At 42.0% G+C, this 14,078-nt stretch overlaps 1 protein-coding gene across 2 annotated transcripts in view; it reads right to left on the minus strand.

The window, feature by feature from the left end:
• LOC140726687 (coiled-coil domain-containing protein 81-like) overlaps positions 1 to 12,944 on the minus strand; it is a 77,173-nt gene extending 64,229 nt beyond the window's left edge. For both annotated transcript variants that reach the window (XM_073043375.1, XM_073043376.1), the window contains exons 1-4: positions 12,829 to 12,944; positions 12,578 to 12,639; positions 11,910 to 12,063; positions 4,203 to 4,459 (exon numbers count right to left, since the gene is read on the minus strand). In XM_073043375.1, coding sequence (XP_072899476.1) covers positions 4,203 to 4,459; positions 11,910 to 12,063; positions 12,578 to 12,639; positions 12,829 to 12,907 — 552 coding nt within the window. In that variant the 5' untranslated portion in view covers positions 12,908 to 12,944. The remainder of the gene's footprint in view (positions 1 to 4,202; positions 4,460 to 11,909; positions 12,064 to 12,577; positions 12,640 to 12,828) is intronic.
• Positions 12,945 to 14,078: the final 1,134 nt, after the last annotated feature.

Raw genomic sequence — 14,078 nt, forward strand, 5'->3', positions numbered from 1 at the left:
AGCATTTAAATGTAATAGTCTACCCAACATAGCTGATATAGCGTAACTACAGCCTCAATAATACAGATGGTAACCCAAGAAAGCACACTTGATTGCTGGCTTGCTTATCTTTCCAGTGAATTTAGATTTGTGGAGCATGTATTGATGGTACTTTTATTCCAGTGTCTTGTGATACCTGCAGCAAGTAATCTGGAGGCCAGAAGCATAAAGGAAGACAAAAATCACAGCTGCCCAGTAAGTAATGAGTTGTGTGACTGGTTTGAGGGCTTGGTCTTCAGTCAGTCACATTTGCCCATGCTTTCCATGAATTTTTATTGTTAGAAGTCAGCATGATGCGGCATGGACAGGTTAATGGAAGACTTCTGTCTTACAGATGTTTACCGTAAGACATAATCTCTCATATATTTCAAGGAAAACATCAACAATGGCTTGAAGCTTGACTTCTAATCAAGTGCAAGTATTATTGCTATAGATGTTTAAGTAATCTTGTTTCTAGTGTGTCATTGCAGAGATGGAACAGTTTAAAAGTGAAGATAAGCTTTACACCCTACCTATCTCACTGCCTCAGCAAAACACCCAGCCCATACATTCTCTCTGCTTTCCTCTCCCATTGACAGAAAATACTAAAGCCTGAAAGCATATACCACTAAGCTCAAAGACAGCTTCTAGCCCATTGTACGGTAAAATGGGAAACAAGATTGAACTTCTATATGCAGCTATGGCATACCTAGCTGATCTGTATGACAAAATGAACATATGAAACTGCAGGGTGGGAATTTCAATTTAATCCAAGCAAAAACAGCAGTGTCCATTTTTATCAAAAAATTGAAAATAAGAACACAAGAACCTACCAGGAGTAGGCCATCTGGCCTGTCGAGCCAGCTCCGCCATTCAATAAGATCATGGCTGATCTGACCATTGACTCATCTTCACCTACCTGCCTTTTCCCATAACCCTTAATTCCTCCACTATGCAAAAATCTATCCAACCTTGTCTTAAATATATTTACTGAGGTATCCTCCACTGCTTCATTGGGCAGAGAATTCCACAGATTCACCACTACGTTAGCAAAACATTTGGAGAAGAATGCTTTCACAGTTTTCCTATATGGAAAGTATAGCATTCTCTTTCACAGATGGTAATTTGCAAGAATACTCCTTACACCTGTGGTCATTCAAGAAGGATTTTCAGAATGAATTCACGAATTTGAACAATCTGGAAAATCTGGACTGGGTAATTAACTTATTTCTTTGTAAGGTGGAAGAACAGGAAGAGAGCTTGCAAGAAGAAATTATCAAAATTCAGAATGATGAAGAAGCAAAAATGCTTTTCAAAAATGTTGGCTTTTGTGGTAGGTGGCTACACTGCCATATGAAGTTTCCTGGTTTTTGTAGATGAACCAAAATGCTCTTCATTGTATTTCCATCCTCCTACCTTATTGAAAGAGGCTTCAGTGCAGCAAACCACATACTCACAAAAAAACAGAAACCACTAGGACATTGTTATGCATGCGGACTTAAGGCATTTGCTGTCACAACTTGAACCAGATATTTCAACTCTTGCTACAAACCAAACTCAAGGATCACATTGATATCGAAGTTGCTGTACAGCGCATAGGTACTGTGTAAGCTAGGTTTAGATAGATAGATAGATAGATAGATAGATACTTTATTCATCCCCATGGGGAAATTCAACATTTTTTCCAATGTCCCATACACTTGTTGTAGCAAAACTAATTACATACAATACTTAACTCAGTAAAAATATGATATGCATCTAAATCACTCTCTCAAAAAGCATTAATAATAGCTTTTAAAAAGTTCTTAAGTAGTTTACTTAAATACATTAAATACAATCAACCCCGGCACTTTAACATATCTTACTCCTGGCGGTTGAATTGTAAAGCCTAATGGCATTGGGGAGTATTGACCTCTTCATCCTGTCTGAGGAGCATTGCAGCGATAGCAACCTGTCGCTGAAACTGCTTCTCTGTCTCTGGATGGTGCTATGTAGAGGATGTTCAGGGTTTTCCATAATTGACCGTAGCCTACTCAGCGCCCTTCGCTCAGCTACCGATGTTATACTCTCCAGTACTTTGCCCACGACAGAGCCCGCCTTCCTTACCAGCTTATTAAGACGTGAGGCGTCCCTCTTCTTAATGCTGCCTCCCCAACACGCCACCACAAAGAAGAGGGCGCTCTCCACAACTGACCTATAGAACATCTTCAGCATCTCACTACAGACATTGAATGACGCCAACCTTCTAAGGAAGTACAGTCGACTCTGTGCCTTCCTGCACAAGGCATCTGTGTTGGCACTCTAGCTTCTCATCTAACTGTACTCCCAGATACTTGTAGGTCTTAACCTGCTCCACACATTCTCCATTAATGATCACTGGCTCCATATGAGGCCTAGATCTCCTAAAGTCCACCACCATCTCCTTGGTCTTGGTGATATTGAGACACAGGTAGTTTGAGTTGCACCATATCACGAAGTCCTGTATCAGTTTCCTATACTCCTCCTCCTGTCCATTCCTGACACACCCCACTATGGCCGTGTCGTCAGCGAACTTCTGCACATGGCAGGACTCCGAGTTATATTGGAAGTCTGATGTGTACAGGGTGGACAGGACCGGAGAGAGCACGGTCCCCTGCGGCGCTCCTGTGCTGCTGACCACCGTGTCAGACCTACAGTCTCCCAACCGCACATACTGAGGTCTATCTGTCAAGTAGTCCACTATCCAATCCACCATGTGAGAGTCTACTCCCATCTCCGTTAGTTTGTGCCTTAAGATCTTGGGCTGGATGGTGTTAAAGGCACTAGAGAAGTCCAGGAATGTAATCCTCACAGCACCACTGACCCCATCTAGGTGAGAGAGGGATTTGTGCAGCAAATACGTGATAGCATCCTCCACTCCCACCTTCTCCTTATACGCAAACTGAAGAAGATCCCGGGCGTGCCTGGTCTGTGGCCTCAGATTCTGTATTATCAGCCGCTCCATGGTCTTCATCACGTGCGACGTCAAGGCAACAGGTCTGAAGTCATTCAACTCCTTTGGTTGTGGTTTCTTCGGTACCGGGACAATACAGGATGTTTTCCACTGTCTGGGTACTCTTCTCTGCTCCAGGCTCATGTTGAAGATGCGCTGTAGTGGTTCTCCCAGCTCAGTCGCACAGGCCCTCAGTAATCGTGGGGAAACTCCATCCGGTCCCGCCGCCTTGCTGGTACAGATCTTCCTCAGTTGACCTTCCACCTGTGCAGCCGTAATCCTGGGCGTGGGCAAGGTCTCCTGTGAGTGGCTATTTTCCTGTGAGGGAAGTAAGCCTGGTGTGGAGTTCTGCGGTGAGGATGAGATTGTGCTGTCGAACCTATTGAAGAAGTTGTTCAGCTGGTTCGCTTTCTCCACATCTCCACTTATGTTTGCCCCCCGCTTTGCACCGCATCCGGTGATGATCTTCATCCCATCCCACACCTCCTTCATGCTTTTTTTCTGCAGCTTTTGTTCTAGCTTCCTCCTATACTGCTCCTTTGCCCCCCTTATCTGTACTCTGAGACAAAAATTTAAAAGAGAATCTTTTTTTTTACTTTTTAGCATATGGTAGACATGATTTTACACCAAGGGGGCACCAGAAAGTATATTGTGCCTTAGTATGAAAATATTTTAGGGGGATGTTGGGCTAAAAGAAGTTTGGGAAACACTGCTCTAGACAAGCAGTATACAAGCTTTTCACTCTACCTCAGTACAAGTGGTAATAATAAAACAATTTCATTTCCAAATTCCAAGGAAATAAAGTACTCTATCAATTGGAATTTGCCTTGTGGAAAGGAAGATAGTTTTGAATAGTGGAGTTCACTCAATGCAGTCCTAGAACATCCCTGCAGAAACGTTCAGGGCAGAGTTCTAGATACAATCACCTTCAGCTGCCTCAATAAACTTCCTTCCATTCAAGATCAGATTGGACACTGAGCATATGCATACACAGCCAATTCAATGACAGGCTAGAAATTTCACTTTAAATTTGAGTCATACATCAGTGATAAAAATAAATCTGTTAACCACTTGATCAGCATTATAGCTTTAAAATTCTCTCATTATATATTCAGTTTGATTTTTATTCTTCACTACTGAGAAACTATTTGTTCAAACAATCGATTGTTTTTTAAAATTCTATTTTGCTTTTCAAAATATTTATTTGACTTACATTTGAAAGGGCGTTCACTAAATTTCCACTTCCATCCATTGCATTTAGAAATTCTCTATAAAACTTCATTTTGACCTTGTTATTTCGTATAGTTAGCACACCAATGTCTTTGAATGTGAAATTAACATCACGGTTAAAGGCGATATAACGATTCATGATCAGCAAAGTCTCTTTGACACATCCTTCAACTGTATCTCGATCAAAAGGACTCTCCAGAGCAAGGAATGTAAAATTGAGTTCAACAATGGGTATATCATCTAGAGAAAAACAAATAACAAAACAATTTCTGACAGCCTTTTGCCTCGGCGCACAATTTTACCAGGTCAAAGAAAATCAAAGTTCTCAAGGGATGGCCTAAAACTGTAACACATAGTTACTAGAGTACCAGGAGTGATTGATATGTTCGTGGCCTAAGGTAGAATGAGTCAATTTTAGAAAACCTAGCACATTTATTTTTCAACATAGTCCCCTCCTACATTTACACACTTAGTTCAGCGGTTGCGGAGCATACGGATATTGGACCTCCAGGAAGTGTCTACAGCAGGGGTGATTGATAAGTTTGTGGCCTCAGGTAGAAGGAGATGTTATACAGCTCTCTTTACATGCACATGCAGTTCAACTCTGAGTGATTATGCAGAAAATTTGAAGTTAATAACTCATTGGGGTGATTGATAAGTTCATGGCCTAAGGTAGAAGGAGATGAGTTATTAACTTCAAACTTTCTGAATAATCAATCAAAGAGTTGAATTGCATGTGCATCTAATAAGAACTGTATAACTCATCTCCTTCTACCTTAGGCCACAAACTTATCAATCACCCATCTGTGGACACTTCCTGGAGGTCCAAAATCCGTATGCTCCACAACCACTGGACTAAGTGTGTAAATGTAGGAGGGGACTATGTTGAAAAATAAATGTGCTAGGTTTTCTAAAATTGACTCCTTCTACCTTAGGCCATGAACATATCAATCACCCCTCGTATTTGCAGTAGAGATATTCCACCATGTCTGAGTGGTTTTCTAGCCTTTCCTGTTACTTAGTAACATCTTTAGAATTTGCATCTGTGTACGTGCTGAATGACTTGACTTATCTGGACTTCATCATGTCCAAAAATCATAGTCTCTATTGTTGTGGGTCTCGCTGAAAGCATCATGAGTCATGGCTGAAAGAAGATCACATTGGGAGCTTAACATCCAAGGAACCACATTACATTGAAAGGACCAGCAAACTGAAATCAAATCCTAAGAAGGAGCTGTCATAGAATCAGAAGATGTAGAATCCTTGTAGGTACCTGCAAGATTAAAGAGAACTTAATGTGGGTTATAAATAGGCTTCCAAACAGAAGTCAGGATGTGGGAAACAAGTTACAACAGGAGATGTAAAAGGGCAATGTTACAATAGTCATGAAGGATTTCACTGTACAGGTAGATTGGGAAAATCAAATTAATGCTGGATAGCAAGAGAGGGAATTTGTAGAAAGCCTACAAGATAGCTTTTTAGAGTAGCTTGTGGTTCAGCCCACTAGGGGAAAGGCAATTCTAGATTTTGTGCTGTGTAACGAAGCAGAGTTGATTAAGGAGCATAAGGTAAAGGAATCTTTAAAAGGTAGTGATCATAATACGATAGAATTCACCCTAGAGTTTGAAAAGGACAAGCTAAAATCGAATGTATCACTGGAGGAAAGGGAATTACAGAGACATGAGAGAGGAGCTGCCCAAAGTTGATTGGAAGGGGACACTAGTGGGGATGACAGCAGAAGAGCAATGGCTGGAGTTTCCGTGGGCAAATGGAAGGTACAGAATAGATAAATCTCAAAGATAAAATAGTATTCTAAAGTGAGGATGAGGCAACCACCATGGACGAGGAAAGTCAAAGACAGCATAAAAGGAAAATAAAGGGCATATGGTGTAACAAAAATTAATGGAAAATTAGAGGATTAGGAAGATTTTAAAAACCAACAGAAGGAAACTAAAGCAGCAATAAGGAGAAAAAAGATGAAATATAACAGTAAGGAAGCCAATAATATAAAAAGAATACCAAAAGTTTTTTCAGATAAATAAAGAGTAAAACAGAGATGAGAGTAGATGTTGGTCCACTGGAAAATGCACTGGAAAGATAGTGATAGAGAACAAAGAAATGGTAGACAAACTTAAGTATTTTGCATCGGTCTTCACTGTGGAAGATACTAGCAGTATACCAGAGAATCAAGTCTCACGAGCAAAATTGAGTGTAGTTGTTATTACTAATGAGAAGGTGCCTGGGAGGTTGAAAGGTCTAAAGATAGATAAGATACATGGGCCAGATGAACTGCATCCCTGGGTTCTGAAGGAGACAGCTGAAGGGATTGTGGAGGCATTAGAAGCGATCTTTCAATAAACACTAGATCCTGTAAACGTTCTCGAAGACTGGAAAATTCCAAATGCTGCTCCACTCTTAAAGGATAGGGAGGCAAAAGGCAGGAAATTATAAGCCAGTTAGCCTCACTTCAGTGGTTGGGAAGATGTTGGAGTCCATTATTAAAGATGAAATTTTGGGGTACTTGGAGGCACATGATAAAAATAGGTTGAAGTCAGCATGATTTCTTGAAGGGGAAAACTTGCCTAACAAACCTGTTGGAATCCTTTGAGGAAGTAACAGGCAGGATAGACAAAGGAGAATCAGTGGATGTTGTTTACTTGGATTTTCAAAAGGCCTTTGACAAGGTGCCACATGTGGGGCTGCTGAACAAAATTAGAGCCCATGTTATTACAGGAAAGATACAGCATGGATAGGTGATTGGCTGACTGGCAGGAGGCAAAGAGTGGGAGTAAAGGGGCCTTTTCTGGGTAGCTGCCAAAGACTAGTGGTGTTCCACAGGGGTCAGTTCTTATCAGGTTATGTCAATGATTTGGATGATGGAATTGATGGCTTTATGGCCAGATTTACAGATGATACAAAGATAGGTCAAGAGGCAGGTAGTACTGAGGAAACAGGGAATCTGCATTACAACTTAGATAGATTAGGAGACCAGACAAAGTGGCAAATCAAATACATGTTGGGAAGTGTATGGTCATGCATTTTGGTAGAAGGAATGCAGTGTAGACTATTCTCTAAATAGGGAGAAAATTCAGAAATTAGAGATGCCTAGAGACTTGGGAGTCCTCATGCAGGATCCCCTAATGGTTAACTTGCAGGCTGAGTCAGTGGTAAGGAAGGTAAGTGCAATGTTAGGATTCATTTCGAGAGGACTAGAATATAAAAGCAAGAATGCATTGCTCAGGCATTATAAAGCATTAGTCAGGCCACACTTGGAGTATTGTGAGCGCTCTGGGCCCCTTATCTAAGAAAGGATGTGCTGGCATTGGAGAGTTCATGACAATGATTCTGGGAATAACATTTGGGGAGCATTTGATAGCTTTGGGCCTATACTCACTGGAGTTTAGAAGAACAAGGGGGCATCTCATTTAAACCTATAGAATATTCAATAGAATATTGAAAGGTCTAGAAGAGTGGATGTGGAGAGCTTGTTCCCTATAGTGGGAGGAGTCTAGGACCAGAGGGCCTGCCTCAGAATAGAAAGGCATCCTTTTAGAACAGAGATAAAGAGTAATTTACTTAGCCAGAGGTCAAGTATTAGGTTGATAGGTTCCTGACTAGTACGAGTGTTAAAGGTTATGGGGAGAAGGCAGAAAAATGGGGTTGAGAAATAATAAATCATGCTTGATGGACTGGTGGAGTAGACTCAATAGGCCAAATGGCCTACTTTTGTTCCATGTCTTATGGTCTTATACTGTTGAAAACTGCAATTCAAAAATGGTCTTTATGGTGAGGTACAGCAAAAGTAAGGGAAGGAAGGCTTCATGTTACAAAGGAAACTTCATGTTACAGAGAAAAGTAACTATCAAATATAAGATAAAAACTGTTGCTCCCTTTCACAATTTGTTTTTAAAAAATCAGGAATCTACTCAAGATAAAATCCAAATATTTTTGATTTTCAAAAAAATGTATACAGTACATACTTTTTTCATAGTTAAATTGGAATTCCTTTCCTTTCAAATTTTGAACACAGAAAACATAATTGATACCATTACTGTATGAAAATACTCTGCAGATGCAGCCAGCATGAAATGGGAAGCTAATGGGAAACCAAAGTTATAGCATGCATGTCTCTTATGTTAAGTTTATATTGTCATTCTAATAAAACATGTTACTACTGAAGTAAAATTCCTCCTTCATTCTGAAATGATAATAAAATACATTATACTCGACAAAGAAAGCACAGCTCCAAATCAGGTTTTTTGATGCAACTAGTCCATGCTAACATTCAATCATCACACAAACCTTTACTCACCAATCTTCTAACTCAATCAACATAATGCTCTATTCTATTCTCTTTCATTTCCGTCAATAACTTTCCTACAGTATTTCCCTCAATTGCTTTTTATAGCTGTGATTTCCAGATTCTCTGTGCAAAGATTTTCTTGATTTGTCTTCCAGTTTTATAAATATCAGATTTATGGCTTCTACCTTTAGCCTAATGTGCCTAATAATTCCCTATTCACAATATCAGGATCATAAAGTATAAACTACTTGATCCATAGAATTGATGACAAGGAAAATTCTATCCTATAGCAGCCTGATTCAAGGGGTATCACCCCCTCTGAATGTACTGCCCTCTCTCCAACCCAATCCCAACCCTACCATCAAATCCACGGTGGGGGCGGGGGGGGGGGGGGGGTGCTAGTTTAGTGTGACAGACTGACCTCTACCTTGCTGAAGGCAGGTGGTAACACTCAGATACCTCTTCTTACCTACTCTTTGAAGAGAACCTCACTGCAGACCATCAGAAATCTGTTTCCAAAACCATCACTGACCTCATCAACTCTGGAGAACTCCCATCCACTGCCACCAAACTCGGCTCCCTTACCGTGCCCTGCGCATTTCTAACTCCAACCCAAGATCCACAAACTTAACTGTCTGGGTAGGCCCATTGTTTCTGACCGTCTGAACTCACGTCCTCATACCTTGACTCCATTGCTGTCCCCCTTGGTCAGTCCATTCCCACCTATATTCGTGATACTTCTCATGCCATGCTCTCGATCTCCTCGTTAACTTTCTATTTCCTGGCCCCAAAAGCCTCATTTTCACCATGGATGCCCAGTCTATTCTCCATGAAGGCCTTAGGTCTTTCTCAGCGAAAAAACCAACCAGTTCCCCTCCACCACCATCCTATTCCATCTGAGAAACTCTCCGCACTTTCAAAATCACTCCTTTGGCTCCTCCCACTTTCTCCAAACTCAAGGGGTAGTCAAGGCACCTACATGGACCCAAGCTATGCCAGATATTTTGTTGGCTAGGTAGAACAGTCCATGTTCCAATCCTTCCCTGGTAATGTTCCCCAGTTCTTCCCGAGACTGCATTGCTGATGACTGCTTTGGTGCTACATCAAGCACCCATTCTGCTCTTAAGTTCATTTGGCCCATTTCTGACACCTCCCTCCCCTTTCGTGATATCTGTCTCCATCTCTGGAGACAAACTGCCAACCCACATCTTTTATAAACCTATCAATTTCCACAGATATCTTAACTATAGTGTACCTCTTCCCACCCTGCCTCTTGTGAAATTGCTATTCCATTTTCTTAGTTTCTTCGTCTCCTTAACATCTATTCCCAGGAAAAGGTTTCCCTTTCCAGGACATCAGAGATGTCTTCCTTCTTCAAAGAGCGGGTTTTCCTTTTCTCCACTATTGATGCTGCACGCATCATGTAGCTCCATGGAGCTTGATGTAGCTCCATTTCCCGGTCACCCGTGCTCATCCCATCTTCTGGCCTTCTCAACAATAACAAGAGTTTTCTTGTCCTTACCTTCCACCCCCGGTTCCTTACGGTTGTTATAGCTGGGGGTGGTGAGGAATAGGGACAAGCTCCCACTACCCATTAAATGCTCCCTTTGACATGCGCCTCAGCTAGTCTCTGACAACCAAGTACAGCCTCCCCATCTTCATGTGTGCCTTCGCTACTAAGCCCGGCGGAACCGTTTCTACTAACAGGAGAAAGGGCAAAGGCGGATTAATGGCGTCTTAAAACCGGTCGCTTCGGACAGAAAGGGCTCGTCAGCCGTGGTTGGTAGCTCATCTAAGAGAAGGAAAACTCTGATCTCAAACCTCCGCATCCTTGCGACTTCATGGGGAAGGCTTTGGGAGTAAACCCCCAAGGGAAAAATCCGGAGCTGGAGACCTAAGGCAGTCTTGAGTTCAGCGCTGACTGACAACTCCTGTGATGCTGCTGGTACCAAACTCAGTCTCTGCCGTTCCTTGCAACACACACAAAATGCTGGAGAAACTCAGCAGGCTAGGCAGCACTTAAGGGAAAAAAATACAGTCGACGTTTCGGGCCGAGACCCTTCAGCTGTTCCTTTGTGTTCATCGTATGCGTGGAGAGGGGGGGGGGGGAGCTTGCAATATTAGCAGCAGCTTGCTCGACATATCTAGACAGCTAGAACCATGGTCGACCCTGATAGACGGAGGCCCGACTCACCTACCACCCCATGAGCCTCAGCATCCAACATATTCACCCTAAATTCCCCTTTCTCCAAAGGAATCCTACCACCAGACACATATTTACCTCGTCCGACCACCTTCCCCCCCCCCCCCCCCCCCCCCCACTCTCCATTTTCCGCAGGGATCGCCCTCTGCATGATTCATGCGTCCCTTCCGGCACTTAAAATGCCACACTTGCCCATTCACCTCCTCCCTTATCTCCGTTCAGAGCCCCAAACAGACCTTCCAGGTGAGGCAATACTTAACTACAAGGTTTGCTATTGTAACCAGTGCTCCCGATGCGGCCTCCTCTACATCGGTGAGACCCGTCGTAAATTGGGGGACCCTTTCGTCGAGCATCTCTGCTCCATCCGCCAAAAGCGGTAATTCCCGGTGGCCCAACATTGCCATTTTCGTTCCGACATGTCGGTCCACGACCTCCTCTTGTGTCACGATGAGGCCACCCACCCTCAGGGTGGAGGAACAACACTTTATATTCCGTCTAGGTAGCCTCCAACCTGATGGCAGGAATATCGATTTCTCCTTCCGGTTAAAAAAAAATCACTCCGCTTCCTCTTCTTCCATTTCCAACTCTGGTCTCTTTCCTCTTCTAACCTGCCTATCGCTTCCACCTCCTCCTTCCCTTTCTCCACTCCTCGCTCCTATCACATTCCTTCCACTCCAGCCCTTTACTGTTCCCACCCATCTGGCTTCACCTAACATCTTCTAGGTGACCTCCTTCCCCTCTCCCCACCTTTTTTTTCGGGCGCCTTCCACTTTCCTTTCCACTCCTGAAGGGTTTCGGTCCGAACGTCGACTGTGGATGATGCTTCTTCCAGCATTTAGTGAGTGTTTTTATGCGAAGGGCGGCTTGTTTGAAACATCCAAGTCCTTTCCAAATACTTTATGCTACTCACCACAGCAAATTAATATTGGTGTATTATCATAAGTGTTGATATACTATATGAATTTTGGTCGAATTTAATCTTTTTTGAATGAGAACTAATTTAATAGTAAATCAACAGAGGACGTAATCTTTCTACTTTTTAGTTCAACTGACGAATGCCTTGCTAAACCTTTTAAAATTTCTTCATCGTATGCAATTAATTACAGCTAACTCGTAATTTTATGTCTATTATATATATTACTTGTAATATATTTAATTATTGATGTCGTTAGATGACTTATTACCAGATACGTGCTGTTTTGCGCGCGATAATCCATGGATCTGCAGGAGTTTTTCAGACATCACAAATACTGGCCTCTGAATTAATATGAATCTATGTCCAACATCCAGTCTTTGCTGTGAGAAAGTAAAAGTCCCCAGTCCCGAAATACGTACTCCCTGAAATACAAGATTTCGCAAAAAAGAAAATTTACGCACCATATTATCATTAATCGTTAACACAATACAGTACTTCAAATTGTAAATATTAAATATTCGTCCTTTGCTGATATTTTGTTGATTTTGAATGTTACTCTATTTATACATGCTTCGTCGTTCATACTCGCAAAATTTAACGTGCAAGTGTACAATTCATATGCTAGAGGAAATACTAATTGAAGTACTAAATGCTAATCAACATACACAAAATGCTGCAGGAACTCAGCAGTTCAGGCAGCATCCGTGGGAATGAACAGTCGATGTTTCGGGCCGAGTTGTTTTGGATTTCCAGCATCTGCAGAATTTCTTGTGTTTATTAAATATTAATATTTCCTTATTCATTCGTATTCAGCAAAATCTAGAATTATCTCATATTTCAGAAATGCAATTGCGCTGTCGAGTTTATATCACCTTTTATTCAGAACTTTACTTATCGACAACGGTGAGCAACTTCCGAGACACAGTTAACTCTTACCTTCTGTAGGGACATGTGGCGATCCACGAAAGCAGAAACATTTGCCCATATGTTCACAATATCTGATGAGAAAACAAACTGAAGTTAAGTAACTTACAAAACAAATGAAGCTGAAGCGTTTAGCTTTGGACACATAAAATCACTATCTCACGCGCTGCGATTCAATTGTACCTCATTCCAGTGAGAGAAAAAAAATTGTCTCAGACCTCAGAATAATCAGTTCAATAAAAAATTCTTGAACAAATCTTTACCGTCAGCCGAAAGGTTGGAGAGAGTTAGGAAGAAGCTTCTACCAATTTCTAAGATCGCGCACTGTATGGTCTCAAGCATTCTAAAGTTTTGCGCTTCCCTGAGCTTCTGGCTCGAAGATCCTTTCTCTCCGCGCTGCTTCCGACATCAACCAGCCGGCAGCGCCGTTGCTAAGACGCGACAGGCAACCTATCACCCCAACTCGGTTACCTAGTGTGACGTCGCTGACGACACGTGTTCTCATGTAGCCAAGTGGCGAAACTATCGAAGTGGACAGGCACTTGGCATTAAAAATCCCGGATCCTCTACGCTGTCCGGGATCGCCAGAACAGAACAGAGAACCACTAGGTTGCTGTCCGTTAAACAGCTAACTAGCAATTGCCTTTTGCCGGCAAATATATTCTCTTATACATATTTTAGTCTCAGCAGTTTTGCTTACGTCCGGTTTCATTCATTTTCCGTATTTACTCACTTCGATTACACCAATATGACCCGTGTTTTATCTTAGTCACTATCCTATTAGCGGGTATTCCTTTGCATTTCTAGCTTTTCTCTAATAACTTAAGACTATACCGTTTTCCTACTTGCGACAAAGGATTATCGACCTGTAATATTAATAATGCTGGCCGGTGATGTAGTGGCATCAGCACCGGACTTTGAGGGCGTGGTCCTAAACTCGAAACTGGCTGGGTCCCAATCTGGGCGGAAGAAAGGCCTGGCAAAAAAAAACCGTTCTAACTTCACAACGTTTTGATTCTGTTTCCCTTCAAATTGCCCTCAAGCTATAACTAAATAATAACTATCTATAGCTTATCTGCAAAGGAACCCTGACATCGTCCAGGATAGTTATTCATGTTTTCTTATTCATCCTTCTCACATCTTCACTGCAATTTAAACTCACTTGTTTTCTCTCTTCCCCAATTCTGACGAAATATATTCAACCTGAAATAATATTAATTCATTTTCACTCTCCCACGTTTTCCCCTTTCATATTCACGACAGCCGGAGTTATTTATTTATGGATACCGCACGTTAACAGGCTCTTTCGGCCCAAAGAGCCCGCGCTGTCCACAATTACACGCATATGACTAATTAACCTACTAACCCATAAACATACAAACTGCCGGTCTTGAAAATTGCAAAAAAAAACAATTTAGTAGGAAGTCGCTATTAGAAGCAAGAATTTTCACCTGCAAAAATGCGACTCTCTCCCCCACCCCCCACCACACACACTTTACCCGGAAACTCTACA

The sequence above is a fragment of the Hemitrygon akajei genome, chromosome 4 (genome assembly GCF_048418815.1).
Source record: "Hemitrygon akajei chromosome 4, sHemAka1.3, whole genome shotgun sequence".
NCBI classification, from domain to species: Eukaryota; Metazoa; Chordata; class Chondrichthyes; order Myliobatiformes; family Dasyatidae; genus Hemitrygon; species Hemitrygon akajei.